The following is a 15,851-nucleotide window of genomic DNA, read 5'->3' as shown; positions in this document are numbered from 1 at the left end:
TCTTTTAGACGATCACCATATTTGATGCTGGACTTCCCTCGTAGCTCAGACGGTAAAGTGTCTGCCTACGATGCGGGAGACATGGGTTCAATCCCTGGGTTGGGAAGATCCTCTGGAGAAGGAGATGGCAACCCACTGCAGTACTCTTGCCTGGAAAATCCCATGGACGGAGGAGCATGGTAGGCTACAATCTACGGGGTCGCAAAGAGTCGGACACGGCTGAGTGACGTCATCACAGCAGTGAAAGGGAGAGAAAACCAGGGAGCTCACTGTCTATCCACTCTGTACTCTGTAAAGTCTCAGATTGGCACTGTTCCGAGTGGTACATGTCTGTCCTGTCATCTCACTACATTAAAGCTCCTTGGGTCCTTTGCACCTTTGTCACAATATTTTTGCACGTAGAGCCTCAGTATGTATTAGTTGATTGAATAAATCTCGTGGGTTGGAAAATTTCTGTATTATTTCAGCAGCTACTTTCACAGACCCTTCCTTCACTCAGCAGTGGCTATAAGGAGAAAGAGAAGGGGCCTGTTTACCGGTGTTCTCTGGGATGTGGGTGGGGATTGAAAGAAATCCAAGGGGCCTGCTTGCAGACATCGGTGACTAAGCTGGAACAGGACTCTGGTCTGGGTTGAGGCTGCCTGGGTCTCTGAACTGGAACCTTGGCTTAGAGAATTTGAATGGCTCCTCCAAGGCCTTCATCTTACTTTTAGCTCCACCAATTTAAGGTGGGAGAGATGGGGCTTGCAGCCTTGAGTTGGTAATAATGTCTGTTTTACTGGTTTGCTTCCCCAGGGTGGGTTCTCAGGTCATGTTCTCCCCAGAGAGCTCCCGGGAGGGGCAGTCTGAGTAGCAGCTGAGCAGGGCATTGCTGCTGAGTGGCTCTGAGTTTGAACTTGGGTTTTGTGCCTTGTCTCAACCTCACTTCCCCCACCATCAAATGACCATTATGATGCACATGCGTGTGTGTTCAGTCGCTTCAGTCGTGTCCGGCTCTTTGTGACCCCATGGACTGTAGCCCACCAGGCTCCTCTGTCCATGGAGTTCTCCAGGCAAGAATACTGGAGTGGGTTGCCATGCCCTCCTCTAGGGTGTCTTTCCGACCCAGGGACCAAACCCGACTCTCTCCTGCATTGGAGATGGATTCTTCACCACTAGCACCACCTGGGAAGCCCTATGGTAACATACCCCTTATGAAATGATTATGAGGCTTGAGAAAATGAAGACCTTAGTAGCAGGCCTGCAGTACTTTACAGTGAGTTAAGATGGTAGCTTTCAGATGAATTGCGATGACTTTGAAAGCTCAAGCCTAGAACTTGGTCCATGGAAGGCTTACATAAATCCTACTGTCTAGGAATGGAAAAGTTCACTGTGTTTGGACCACTGATCTGTCCTAGTACAATAAATTCTGTCTTCAAGGGGCAGGCAGTTTCTTTTCCTAGCAAACACACAAACAAGTAAAACAAAAAGAGAACCAGCTGGAGGGAGGGAGGGAAGGAGGGAGAGAAAGGGTTCCTTGGGAAAACAGGAAGGAGTAATAGATCCAAATGGGTCTTTAGGGGGAAGGGGAGAAGGCAAATAATCGAGGAATGACATTTTGGGTTGAAAGCAGAGGTTTTTGGTCAACCTATTTACTTTCAGTTTCATCATTTCCTGAGAATCCTAATTTAGCCTCTGGTTGTGTCCTCTCGATTATGGCCTAAAAAGGCAACTCCTTGGGTTTCTTGGAGCTGGACTGGCACCCGCAGGAAGCCGGCCTGGGAAGGGCTGGCCTCGGCCTGATCCGATCCGCAGTGCGCCAGAGCCGCCTCCTTTCTCCTTAACCCCTTGCTGGCCTGGTCCTGCTGCTTCCCAGGACTTCTTAGGTTCCCTAATCTGACTCTTTCCTGCAGACAGTTCTCTTAGCGCTGGTGTGCATGCTGCGTGTGAGTACCCTAAGTGGCCGAGCACATCAGTCTACTCTTGTGGAAAACATGTTGATAATACATCTGGCGACCATAAAAACACTTGGATGTTCCTCGGCTCACATAAGTCCATTTGAGAATTTATCTCAAGGTGGTCCAATAGATAAGAGGAAAAACCTAGTAAGTGGTGGTTTTCTTTTTTTCCTTAAAAACAACAACAACAACCCCCCCCCCCCCACCACTTTGAAATATTATGCAGCCATTAAAAGTGTTGCCAGTAAGGCTTTGGAGTCAGAGGTCCTAAGTCCAAGTCCTTACTCCCCCAGCTGTGTGAAGGGGTGGTTACTTCCCTCTCAGAGCTTCTGTGTCATCACCTGTAACAATGAAGCATTTGGATAAAAGTCATCAACAAGCAGGCTCTGTGGGGCGCTGTGGGGAAGTGGTCAGAGTCAGAAGGGAAAATACAAAATGTGGAATTCCCTGCTCTGCCTGTGACAATTAAAAACCAAGTGTTTCTGTGAACCAGGACTAGAAGGGACCATTAAAACAGAAAACTAATTTTTGTGGGGACAATGTCAGGAATTTAAGTGGGGGAAGGGATATATTTTTCTTTCATTCTGTAAACTGTTCTGTTCCATGGAGTTTTAAAAAAATTTCAGAGGTCATTTAGCATGGTCCCAGGACAGGGCAGGGAGAAATAAATGGCAGTGTGCTGGCTGCTGCCATGAGGCAGTCCCTCCCTAGCGTCCTTTCTGTAACAGTCCTTATTTCACTGCTCATGGCTCTGGACAGGGGTGGCTTGCTCCAGCTGCATCCTTAGAGGTGAGTGTTAACCTGTCTGCAGCTGGCTCCCCCTCTGGGCACTGGGGCCCAGGAGCCTCCACCTAACACAGGTGAAAACAGGAGCTCAGCTGCAGTCCCATCCCCCCCTAAATCCTCAGATGTGCAGGTTCCCTTCCAGGTCTAAGTGGGAGGGCTTGAATAGAAACTCCATTGTTTATCATGACCTCTGCGGCCCTCCCCACCGGTCAGGCCCATGTATTGATCTTGGCTCTGCTGGTAATGCATATCATTCCAGCAGAGTTGCTGAAACCAAACAGCTCTGTCCTTGGCCTGGCCAAGCAGGAGTGATAAAAACTTCTGAGGTGCTGAGGCCAGTGGGGCCTCCTCAAGCTCACCATTCATGGGGGCTTGGCCCCCCTTGGAGGCTGAGGTCTGAGGGCGCGGGGTGTACCCCTCTCTCTTACAGGAAGTGTATGCTTGGCCTGCAGGTCTCTGATGGCTGTCAGAGGTAGACAGTGCAAACCTATACCTGCCCCCTGCCCTCCCACTGAGGCCTGAAGGTAGGGCAGAACCAGGAGCTTAAGGTGGAGGGGTTGGGTGGAGTCGTTCTCTGCTGCCTGCTGTAAGTTCGTGGCCTCCAGGCTCACTGAAGAAAGGCCAGTTTACCCACATTCCCAGGGAAGGTCATGTGCCCACAGCCTGCAGCCTAGGTAGCTGGCTTGTTGCTGCCCCAGGGTTGGAATTGCTGGGGTGAACTGGAGTTTGATGAGAGCCAGGAGTCATTCTGCCATCACTGATGGGCTGCTGGCTGTTGAAAGTCACAGGCCTAGGGAACGAGAATGCTGTTTCAACCTGCTCTGTTTTTGACAGGCTACACGGTCCACATAGGAAGGCTCATTCTCAGCCTCCCCACCTGCCTGCTAACGCCCAGTAGATATCTGATGAATGTTGTGGAATGTGTCCCCCTGTACTCCTGGTATTCTACTTAATTTACTGCCAGTTTTAGCCCCACTAAAATGTTGGACGGATTTCTTTTGCAAGACCCCAAGCACAAGTGTATTGGGAAGAGCCCAAACCTAGGGATCAGGCGGATCTGGGTTAGCTCATGATGAGGTTGGGCAACTGTGGGTGAGTGACTTGCCCTCTCTGGGCTGTTTCCTCATTTGTAAAATGGGGGTACTAAGAGGTTTTTTTTCCCCAGGGTGATTGATGGTTAAGTGAGGTTGTGAATAAACTGAGCTCGATGTTGGTGGGTAGGTACTTAATGGTTCCCCCTTCACTGGGCTGGATTGGTGGAACTCTTTAACAAGCAGTGGGCTTGGGGTTGGGGGGAAAGGGTTGAAGTGAATCCCTGTTTGCATATTGGTGGGAGACAGTCTCATCCCTTACCTATTTGAGGGCTGAGAAAAGGCTAAGAACCAGCAGCCAGTGAGGCCTGTGCCCAGTGATTGTTGCAGGTTCTTGAGCCTCATGGTGATGTGATGGGGAGGTTGGTTTGGGGAGGCTGATTGCTAGGGTTTTGTGGAGGACGACTGGCCTGTGGTCAGATGGACAGCAGAGAGGCAGAGGACAATTGGTATTTGCTCTGGCAGAGAGAAACCTCTGATTTGCTTGAATGGACTGGCCAGTGTAGAAGCAAGGACAGCTGGAAGTGGGCCTGTCAGCCCCCCATCCTCCAGCCCCACAGACAAGATGAGGCTAGCCAGGTGGTTTGCAGTCCTCCCATTCCTGCATTGTTCGCTGCTGCCTAACTCTGGGCTCTGCTTGCTTCTTCTGGGGGTGGTCCTTGCAGGTGGATGGTGCCCCTTGGTCCCCTGAGAGGGGCTGCCGGGGTTTGCTGGGAATGTAAACAAAGCCACTGACTGAGCTTGCTGGGGAGGTTGCCAGGCTCTGCTCCTTGGACTTGTCTTCTCTTTGTTGGGGGTGGGGGTGGTGGGGAGCTAGCAGATTTCCTGGAAAACAGCCTCTCCTGGAGCAAGTCCAAGGGAGCCCCTCAGCCTTGATCTGGAAACCATTTAATGAGCCCAGATAAGAAGGCCTGGATGGCCCAGACTTTTCCTTTTGTTTTCTCCATTTCAAGCCTCCCTGGCATTCCAGTTCCTGCTGAGACCTGGAAGCATGAAAGACTGTGTGACTCTAGATGTGGATCTGGGGTCCTCCTGGCTTCCTAGACCTGGGGTGGGGGTCTTGATCTCACAAGGGAAAAACCTATCTGTGTAGTAAGCTAGGCAGTGAGCTTCTGGGCTATTCCTCAGGTGGTTCTGTTCTAGATCAGGGCTTCTAAGTCCTGTTTTTGATTCACTCAAAACAGCTGTCCTCCCAGCTGATCCCAGCTGAGCCTCTGAGCAGGAATAAGTACTGTGGTTAGGCCGTGGGAAGCAGGAGTTAGACCAGGGAGCATGAGTCCTTCCTAGGTAACTTTGCACAAAGCCCCTTACCTCCAGAGCTTGTGTTTCCCCATCTGTAAAATGGGATAATAACACTTACCTTATCCAGCTTACAGAGTTGTTAGGATGAGGATCTTCTGAGATAGAGAAGTGTGTGTGATAGTATTTCATAAACTATAAAACCACTCAGATGTGAGGGGTTCTTATTTTATCTTCTTTGTTTTGCAAATGAGCTTCAGAAAAAGCAAACATACATGGGCTTAAGTTCTCCTGGGCTATGAATTTGTGAGGGTTAAGTTTTCACATTAGGCCCCAAAAGGGAAGCAGTCGTTACTTACTCTCCACGTTTCCTGGAACCTGACTTCTTTCCTTTTCACCTTATTTCTTGGGGCAATGGAATTAAAATCTGTTGGCAATATACTGGTGTTGTGTTTTCTTCTCTTGGTTGACTCCATGAAATAAGAAAGTTTTTTAAACTGGAGACTTACACTCTGTGCACTTGGAGTCAGTTGTATGTTTTGGGCTAACTAGAAATCTGTTGTTGTTGGAAGTCTTCTTAAACTGTGTGGTCACTTTCCTGGCCTTAGTAGGTGTAGCCTAGTGTGACTATAATTACATATGTCCAAGATTCTTATTATGCTCATCGTTTGGCACAATTGTTTATAGATTTGATTATGCATTTACCCTAGGATACATCTTACCATTAATTCCTTACAGAATCCTTGATCACTTTTTTCTTTAGCAACATACATCTTTCTCCAGCCAAGTAGAGAGTGAGAAAATTTTGACAAATTGTACAACCTGGTTATCTATAATTTACTTATTATAATGCTGTACAGTTTGCAAAGATATGAGATGAGTAATCTTTATGTGGCTGGTGTGGTGCACAGCTAACCTTTTATCCTTTTTTTCTCCCTTAGGTCCTGGCTGTAAGTCACCATGGCGCAGCAAGCTGCCGATAAGTATCTCTATGTGGATAAAAACTTCATCAATAACCCCCTGGCCCAAGCCGACTGGGCTGCCAAGAAGTTGGTATGGGTGCCTTCTGACAAGAGTGGCTTTGAGCCCGCCAGCCTCAAGGAAGAGATGGGTGAGGAGGCCATTGTGGAGCTGGTGGAGAACGGGAAGAAGGTGAAGGTAAACAAGGATGATATCCAGAAGATGAATCCACCCAAGTTCTCCAAAGTGGAAGACATGGCGGAGCTCACGTGCCTCAACGAAGCCTCCGTGCTTCACAACCTCAAGGAGCGCTACTACTCAGGGCTCATCTACGTAAGTGGGCGGGGCTCTGCGTGGGTGGGCGGTCCCAGGATTATCTACATAAGTAGGCGGGGGCTCTGCACGAGTGGGTGGTTCCAGGACTTATCTACATTAGCGGGCAGTGTTCGCAGTTGGTAGGATAAGGAGATACATTGACCTGTCTAAGTGGAAAAGTCCTTAATGGACCAGCTTCTCCCAGCTTTCTAATATGTAATATGGCAGGTGGGAAGGATTGAGGCCTAGAGAGGGCAAGGGATTTACACACACGGCCAGGTGTTGGCAGACCTGAGATTGGAAGTCAGGAGTTCTTGATGAAAATATTGTATGGACCAAATTAAAGCCCCCTTCTCTTGGGGTATTAATGTTGAAATTCAGAATTAGTGACTTGCAGAGAAACAAATGGCCTTAAGGAAGCATTCCTTGTCTATGGAGGGAGGATGGGAATAAGTGCTATTGTCTGGGCAGGGGACTCTCCGTTTGGTATCCTTGGTGACTTATGTTAGAACCACTCTGCTGGCCTCTAAGAAGTGGTCCTACTCAGTAAAGCAGAGTGATTCAAGTCATGCGAATTGGAGCCTCGAGGACATGGTTTGCATCTTGGCCCTCCCCAAACATTTGACATGGCTATGTGGGCCCTCACTTCCCCACCTGCAAGGAGTTGTGAGAATGTTGTAAAGCACCAGCCAATCCTGGGCTCATTCTGGCTTGGGCTCTGTAGCTGCTGCCATTTGTTGTAGGCGAAGGTAACTCCGACCCTCTGCTTGGCCTTTTGTGTGTTGCAGTTAAGCTTGGGTCCTGTTAGAGAACCGCTGAGTATGAAACAAATTGGTGGCCTCACTTGCCTATCAGCATACTGCAAATGGGAACATTAGTTATGAAAGTATGTTAGTTGCTTCATCTCCCAGAGCATGTGTTTTGCTCTCTAGGCAGGCATGGACCCACGTCTATAAGCTCAGGAGTAGAATCTGAGCCTTTTTTCTGAAACTCTTCAGTTGTAGGCATCAGGCGTTAACTCCTATTTTTGCATCTTTGCTGGCCTCTCCCGGGCACAGACCCTCCTGCCTCCATCTGGCTGGCCTCCTCCTCAGCATCCTCACCAGAAGGAAGCTGATTGTCTGTGCATTTGCCCTAATGGAGACTCCAGCAGGTGCAGGCTTTCGGGAAGATCAAAGCTGCTTGGTGGGCTGCCTGGGCAAGGGGGCGCCACCTCATTCACAGGCCCGCCCCCCCCCCCCCCCCCCCCCCCCCCCCGCCCCCTGCACACAAGGTTCCAAATTGCGACCCTGGGAGCCTTTGTGTGGTGTGTTTGCCTGGCGTTGTGGGCGGCGTGGGGTAATTCTGCGCCACAGCTGCTCTGTCTGTTTCTTCAGTGGGGGGAGGCCTGGGGACAGGGGGCGGTTGGGCACAAAGAGCCTCTGTGGCTCGTGAATGGAGCAGCTCCCTGGCGTGGCCGGGTGGGAACAGAGCCACTTGCTCAATGTCTGCCTCCACGGGCTACCAGAGCCATGGGCTCGAGGTACAGCCCCCTGCCTCCCACCTGAGCAGCAGTGCTCATTCCATGGGGCTTAGTTTGATAGTTCACTGATTTGATGGGATTAGCCCTGAGAATTTTGAGGTCCTCTTGAACCCCCCTCAGGACCATCTGCCCACCCAGCTGTCAGAACGACTTGTCCTAGTAAACCCCAGGCTCCTTCTGCTGTCACCACCAGCTGTTTTCAAACATCTGGCCCCATGGCGTGCCCTAAATGTGTGGCCACGTGTCCTTCACTTTCATCAGGCTGGATTTCCTAGAGTGTGGGTTTTCTCAAACCCCAGGAACAAAGCGCACTTGTTTCTGAGCTCCTGGGATGACTTGGCTGCTGCCTGGTCTGCCATCTCCTCCCCACCCAACAGTAGTGGAGGGAAAACCAGAGGTTCCCCAAGGCACTCCTGTCTTCTCGTAGTACCCGAGCCAGAGCTTGCTGATACCATGTGCAGACGGCTTTTCTTTAGAGCTTTCCTGGTCCCTCCTGAAAAGAGTAGTTGGAAGGAAAACAATTGACTGATTATCCCAGGAAGAAAGGAAATTAAGGGCGTTGCATCCCCTCCTCCAAGCAGAAGAGGCAGCCAAACACACTTGTTCATGTCCCAAGCTCAGCTGCTCTTTTGCATGCGGGCCAGCGCGAGGTTGTTGGGTCCCTCTGGAGTTCTGCTTTCAGCCTAACTGCTGCTTGGAAAGTTCAAGACCTGTAGCCCTTGGCCAGTGCTGGGAACGGGCTTTGTCCTCACGACCCGTTCCCATGTGGATCCTGTGTTTGGATTTAGCTACAAGATCCACTCTCATTTTTGGCGAGACTGGAGAAGGCAGGAGTGGAAGGGAATGGACTGATACATCCACAGCCCCTCGGATGTGGGCTGCTGTGGATCCAGAGGCAACACTGTGGACAGTGAGGGTCAAGGGCACTTGTAGCGAGGGAAACAAAAAGATATGAGGAGCTTGGAGAGTTGGCCTCCACAGCCAAGGAGGTCTGCACTGGCTGGGGGTGGGGAGGGGGGTTGTGGGACCTGGGTCTGCTCCCAACTCTGCCGGGAACCTGCCCCGCGGTCTTCAGCTGTCACTCAACAGAGTCGGGGGCTGCAGGTGTGTGTGAGTCATGGCTTGTGGACCTCGCTTCGTCTGGCTTCTTTGGGACCTCTGGCCTGTTTTTCTTGGGAGAAGGTGCTTGTGTTGGTCCAGCTGCCTAAAGAGAGCTGTGTCCCTCAGTGAGTACCCATGTCCCCTAGGTGGTCTTGGGAGTCTTATCCAGGTATTAGAATACTTTTTTGTGTGTGTTTTGCAGGGAGTGAGGGGGGGGGGGTCCTGGAAGAAAAAAAAATAGCAGGGAAATTACTAGAAAAAGAAGACAACAAAGAAAGACAGGTCTGCCTAGACTGTTGCCACTGGAAACTGCTTCCCTGAACTATTCTGAGCCCCTCACACAATGAGGATCAGCGAGCCTGCATGTGCCCATCTTACAGATTGAGAAGTGGAGGGGGCAGTTAAGAAACTTGCCTTTGTTGGGATTTGACTCTGGGGTCTGATTTAACATGGTGAACTCAGACTTGGGGTGTCAGGTGTGTTCCCAGGAGTCTCACTGTGAGCGCTGACGAATTGAGTTCCTCTTCAGAGGAGACCCGAGTCTTGGAGAAAGCTCATGGCGAACAGTAGGACGGTGGTCTTTAAGTTTTGGTGTTTTTTTTTAAAGAGATCTTCATGTGAGTGTCTCTGGAAGATTCCAGGGAGGGGGTATCTATCAGTGATCTACTCTCCCACAAAGGATGTAGATGGTTGAGGAGCATAATGAGTCTTTCCCAATGCTGGAAAAGTTTCGGCTTGACTATCTTGGAAAGTCCTTCAGGATGGAATAATTTGTATCTTCACACAGTGGGCTTGCTGCAGCCGCATCCTTTTCCCTTTCATCCTTTTCCCCTTCATCCTTTTCCCTTTCTCATGAAGGCAGACACGGCTCTTATTGTCCTTACATCTCAGTTTCATGACTGGACTCTTACTGTCCATGGAGCTCGCCCCGTATCTTGCCCAAAGCCCATGCTTGTTGACACACACGGCTGGCAGCAGTCTTGCAGTCAGGGGAGGCCCCCCACTGAAAGAGCAGAAATGCTGGTGGTGCCCCCATGCCTCAGCAGGTCTGCTGGAGCAGGACCTGGAAAACCAGGGGCTCCAGGAGGTGCTTTCACATCAGGCTGACTTGGGATCCTTGGAGGCAGCAGGCATTTTGCCACAGTTTCCATGACTTTGTGAGTTAAACTTCCTAACCCATTCCCATTTGTCACTCTTTTCAGACCTATTCAGGCCTGTTCTGTGTGGTCATCAACCCCTATAAGAACCTGCCCATCTATTCTGAAGAGATCGTGGAAATGTACAAGGGCAAGAAGAGGCATGAGATGCCCCCCCACATTTACGCTATCACAGACACCGCCTATAGGAGTATGATGCAAGGTGAGTCCCTCAGCCTTCCAAGGGTCTGTCCTTAGCTGCAGCCTCATTGGTAACTTTGCAGGTGCTCCTTCATGTTCATTGCCCTGGTGATCCTGTGGATTGGTATCAGTGGTACTGGTGAGGGGGCTGTGCATCAAAGTCTGTAAGCCATTTCATGAGAGCCAAGGCTGGTGACTGTCAAAGGAGATGTTTATATGTTGATAGAATATTGTAGAAGCTTTAAAAAAAAAAAAGTGCCTTTCCTAATTATTTTCCCAACTTCTCATTCTGATCAAGAGCTCCTGTGCCCATCCTCTGGCTTCCAGGCTGCCTCTTCTACCTGTTATTCCCTTTCCTCCATGATTTTAACCTCTTACTCTCATCTCCACAATTTGGAAACATGTGTGAGTTTTTACATCTTTGAAAAAAAACAAAGTCTCTTCTGGATTCTGTGCCCTCTGTGGGTTGTCTCTGCTCTCCTCCGTCACAGTGAAACTCTTTAGAGGAAGTATCCACGCTCCCTGCCTCCATTAAGCACTTCTTAGCGATACTCCTGCCCCTGCGCATCATTTGCTGCCCGCCCAGACTGTCTGGTAAAGGCCACCCTCCCTTCTGTGGAGCTCTGGGTTCTTATCTTACTTAACTTCTCCTAGGATTGGACAGTCTTGACCACTTCCTTTTGAAAGCCCTTCCTTCCTGTGATTTTATGGTTCCCTAATCTCTTCAGCCCCATTCACGTCTTCTCCCCTGTTAACACCTGTTGCTCCTCAAGGTCTCATCCTCTGTACTGTGGCCCCACCCACTTGAGTGGCTTTGCCATCACTTTCCAGCTGAGGACCAGCTCTCTTAGTTGATTGCCGCCAGCCCACTGCTCCCAGATGGTATTTCTCCATCCACCCAATCACCCAAGCCTGGAACCTGAGTCATCTTACACTGTCCCTTTTTTAATTGGCCTGCTGCCTACCTCTCCAACTTCTTGGCTGCATGGAACTCCTTATATTTCTCCAATAGACCTTTTTGATTCAAATCACCATGCCTGTTTCATCTGCCTTGCAATAGCTGACCAGTTTCTACTCTTTTGTTAAAGATGTGACTGAAGTGTTACTGCCAGCTAGGGAGGATGTCTGGGCTAACCCTGGTAATACTTTGTTATTACCAGGTGTGAACCAGGCTCATGTTGCTTTTATATTCTCAAAGCTTAGTCAACTATTTAGCATAGGGTTATGTTCTCATATCTTATATTGATAGTGGTTTTTCATGTCTTATTACATGGGCATCCTGTTTTTTTTTTTTTTTTTCTTTAAACTTAATAGTCAATCCAGGCAGTGGTGGTGATAAGTCTTGCATTAACTTTATCCCTGGTTTAGTGGTTTAAAATGGCAACATGTGGGCCTGTCTTGTACCCTCCACACAGTGCTGTGGAACGTGTTTCATCCCCAAACTTGGTGAATTATGTAGGATGTACAAGTTTGACCTCCCCTTTGGCTCTTGTTCACGTCTATCAAAATTCCTTGAGGAAGCCAGCCTTTTAGTTTTAAAGTAGGATGTCGGTTTCAGAGTGCTAACTAGAAGAGTCTGGTGGGAGAACATTCTGTGGGATTCCAGAAGAGCCTGAGTCTGTCTCCAGAGGTTATGAGTCAGTTTTCTCCTGGCTCTCATAATTGGCCTCTTGCAGGCTGGAGTCTTCTTGAGCTCTGCACTGCTTAGAGCTGTTCCCACACTTGGATCCTGAACCCAAAAGGTTTTTTTCTAGCAAGTGGGCTTTTTCACTTCTCATCAAGCCATTATGATAAGAACAACGTAGTGATATACCATAGCATGGCTCCAGGAATTGGAATTTCTGAAATTAGACTGCTAGCCTTTTTTCTAACAACCTGTGGGACTTCTTCCCAAAGAGATTTGCCCAAGTTATATGTGTTCAACCATGATAATTTTGAGGGACAAAAGTCAGCTCTATAGGTTGGAGACAGTTGGGGGAAAAAGGAAAAGGGAACTTGCAGAGGACTGGAGCTTTCCTTTGTGTTGAGCAGGAAGTCTTGGCTGTAATGAAATGGCCTTGACAGGAACCAAGGAGCTGCCTCAAATTATGAGGGCAAACGGGTGGGTGTTTTCATCTTTTGGAGAACAGGGATAGGAAATACATCTGCAGGCACGAGGAACCTAGGGTCTTAGTGCTTCTCTTTAATGATCTGTGTAGGTGCTGGGTCCGTGTATTTTCTGAACCTCAAACTGAGAAGTGTTCACCCACTCTCTGCCTCATGCTGGACTCGGTGCAGCTCTTCAGTCCCCATGTTAACCAGGGACATTTCCAAGTTCCGTCTTGTTGCACATAGTTGACCAGCAAAGCAATTGGCAACAGATTTCTCATTCTTGAGACAACAGGGAGGAAGTTAATTAACAGAAGTAGCCCTGTTATGACAAGATGGTTCACCAGTAAAGAAAGTTCCCAGGAGGAGTCTTTGGTTCTTGCCCTAAGTCAGGTAATAACAGTGGAGCACTGGGGTCCTCAGGTTGTTAGAATCAGCTTCTCTCTTTTGGAGAGAGTGTTCTACTTAGTACACGCAGCCCCACTGGCTTTGAGAAACACAAATCTGTTCTCTGACACACACATCCTAAAAGACACAGCCAGACGGTTCCTTTTTGCTTTTTCTTTAAATGAGAACTAGAAAAAGATTTCGTCCCTGAGCTGGCTGTGGCTTTTGACATACTGGCATTTATTCTGCCAAATAGGGGAGTTGGTGGCTTTGTCTGGGGACTTTTATGAGAGGAGCTCTTTGACTTCTCCTGGGGGCCTCCCTTGCTTTCATCTCTTAAATGCTCTGGTCTGCCTGTAAGTCCTGATTTATGCCTGCTGTCTTGCAGTTAGTATTGACACTGCTCTCTTACTTTCAGAAACTCCCCAGTTTGGATGATAAATTATATGGTTTCTCTGTCTATTTGTTAGACTAAGCCAGCGTTTCTCAAACTGGCACCACTGACATTTGGGCTGGATACTCTGTTGTTGCAGGCTGGGTGGGGATGGGACCTGAGTATAATATCCTGACTATTATGGGATGCTTAGCAGCATCCTGGCTTCTGCCCACTCGACTCCAATAGCACCCTCCCTCTCCAGTTGTGACAATCAAAAATGCCCCCAGACATTGCTACTGAATGTTCCCTGGGGGGCAAAAGTGCCCCCACTTACTTCAGAACGATTGGACTAAGTATTGCAGATGGGTTTTATTCTAAGTGTCAGCTCCGATCAATCAGTACTGCCTTGCCTAGCTCTGTGTTGGCAAGGATGTGAAAGTCTGTGCCAGAGAATGCTGGGATAGATTAGCGCTGTCGGCCATGGGCACAAGATGAGGCTGTGGAGGTAGGAGAAGGAAAGTGCCAGAATACTTGAGTACCTTACTCCGGCACTGGAAGCGCTGACAATCTGGGTGGAGAGACAGACATGTTTGTAGACAGAGATCTGTGGCCAAAGCTGTGTAACAGGATGAGATGCCACCTATACCTGGTGTCAACATGACTGCAGCAAGTGTCAGGTGTCTTGAGAGTTTAGAAGAAGGTGTTGCCCCCGGGGCCTGGGGTGGTAGAAAGTCGCCGCGGAACAGCCTGCGGAGGTCGAATCCTGTGGAAACGGCAGGTGTGTGTCAATAAACGGTTATGGCACAGCCCAGACTGCCGGGCCCAGTTTTGTTTGTGTTAATCCTCAGCCTTGGGTTTAATTAAAGTTGTGGTGACTTGGTAGGTTCACCCTCCCAACCGTGGCTTTCCCGTTGGGTTAATTTGTTGTCCTGGGCATTACTGGGTCTTCCTACCTTGTGGTTGACGCATTCCTAAGGATTCTGTGAAAAGCAGAAGGCTCTGAATGATCTGAGGCTGGGAAGATGACAGAAGACTGAAGGCATGTGTCCGCTCTCGGGGACAGGGTACCAGGGGCTGCCCCAGGGAATTTGGGGGTCTCCCTCTGTGGGAAAGACTGCCTATATTTTCACAGGAGACCCAGCCAGTTAGAGAGCCAGTTATCTCCCCTAGGAGAAGAAAAGGACTCTCTTCTATGTTAATTAGTTAGAATACCAGGTTTGGTTCACTTTTGGTGACTCTGGTATTTTAATGAGCTCCCAGTGTTGCTGGGGGAGGGGCAGCAGGGTCTGCTCTCTTTCCAGACCTGAACTAATCCGAGAACGATTTAACCCTTTGCTCCACGTTAGTCCCACCTCTGCTGCTCAGTGCTGGCTGCCCCAGGGTGGCTGGTCACCAAGGGCTGGGTGAGTGTCCACCTGCCTCTCGGGGCTTGAGTAGCCTTTCTGGGTAAGCAAAGAAGGGTCGAATTTGATCATTCTCTTCACATTTGAGGATGATCCTCCTGCCTCACAAGTAGAAGGACAGGCCCAGAAATGTTAACTGACTGTTGTCCAAAGGCCCCCAGAGACCAGCCCCAGAAACCAGTTCTCCCACTCCCACCCTGGTGCCCGTCCTCCAGGGCTCACCGCTGGTCCTCCTCCCTGGCTGGAGTTGGAGGGATGCTCCCTGTTGGCTTGGCTGGTTAGGACCCTCTCTCCACCTTTACCTGGCCTTGGTGACTGTTGTTCCCGTGAAGCTGTCTACCCTCTAAGGTCTTCCAGAGGGAAAGCGCTGTGTCGGGGAGGCGCTCAGAAGTGCTTCAGTGGCCCCTGCATAAAGCAGACTTCTACAGGACAGGCAGCCTAGGAAGCCGCAGATATGACGATTCCACTTAGGCAGGAATGTGCCGGCCAGGAGGCTCGGGCCCGCCAGGGAGCCCCGCCAGCCGGCTGCACACAAAGGCCCTGCTGTCTGCAGGGAGGCCCGGAGGCAGCGGCTTACCCTAGGGCCGCACTCTGTCGCCCCTGCCGCCATACGGTCACCCCTGCCAGCCGGCTGTGTTGGATGCAGCCCTGCTGGGGTTGGTGGCCTGAGAGGCTGGCAGATACACCACAGCAGGAGGGTGGGGGGGGTCCAGCTTTGACAGATGACACAGCGCTTCTGGAGCAGGTCATGGGGGGGGGGGGTCTAGTCTGCTGGGTCTCTCTTGGCCTCAGCTTGAAGGAGATACTTACCTTCTGAGCAGAAGGTGTGTGGAGAAGAGAGCACGGGGTTTGGACTAGTTGGAGTCTGGCCCTGTTGTGTCCTGACCGACCGGGGTCGATTCTGGGCCTTCATTTTCTAGTCTGCCTCTTGACTGGATGAACGAACTTGGCAGAGTTACCCCAAGGATCAAACAAGACACCGTGTCCTGTGACGAATGTCTGATAGAAGGTAGCAGTGGGGCCTGGAGATGCCATGTCTTGAATGAGCAGTCCCTGCCTTCTGTGAGAACTGCTCATCACACACTCTCCCACTTGCTTGAAGAAGGTGATAAGCAAAGGCTTCCTCAGATGGCTTCTTAAAGTCTCCTCGGTGAGCCTCCTCCGAGGGGCTAGGCTCTGGGGACCGGCACACAAAGGAAGTGGCTCATCTAGCTGCCATCCCCGCAGCCACCACGTGACTCACAGGCGTGTGCTGGCAGACGCAGCCTCCGGCTTGTCTGACCTGGTCCTTGGGCCTTGGGGTTGGCAA

General features: G+C 50.1%; 1 protein-coding gene across 1 annotated transcript in view; it reads left to right on the top strand.

The window, feature by feature from the left end:
• The window catches only part of MYH9 (myosin heavy chain 9), an 85,476-nt gene that overhangs the window by 24,124 nt on the left and 45,501 nt on the right, over positions 1-15,851 (top strand). The window contains exons 2-3 of the mRNA XM_065939141.1: positions 5,995-6,346; positions 10,154-10,310. Coding sequence (XP_065795213.1) covers positions 6,014-6,346; positions 10,154-10,310 — 490 coding nt within the window. The 5' untranslated portion in view covers positions 5,995-6,013. The remainder of the gene's footprint in view (positions 1-5,994; positions 6,347-10,153; positions 10,311-15,851) is intronic.

Source organism: Muntiacus reevesi, chromosome 1, assembly GCF_963930625.1.
Source record: "Muntiacus reevesi chromosome 1, mMunRee1.1, whole genome shotgun sequence".
Classification (NCBI taxonomy): domain Eukaryota; kingdom Metazoa; phylum Chordata; class Mammalia; order Artiodactyla; family Cervidae; genus Muntiacus; species Muntiacus reevesi.
Note: the sequence above shows the minus strand (reverse complement) of the source record. Positions and strands in the feature narration are given on the sequence as shown.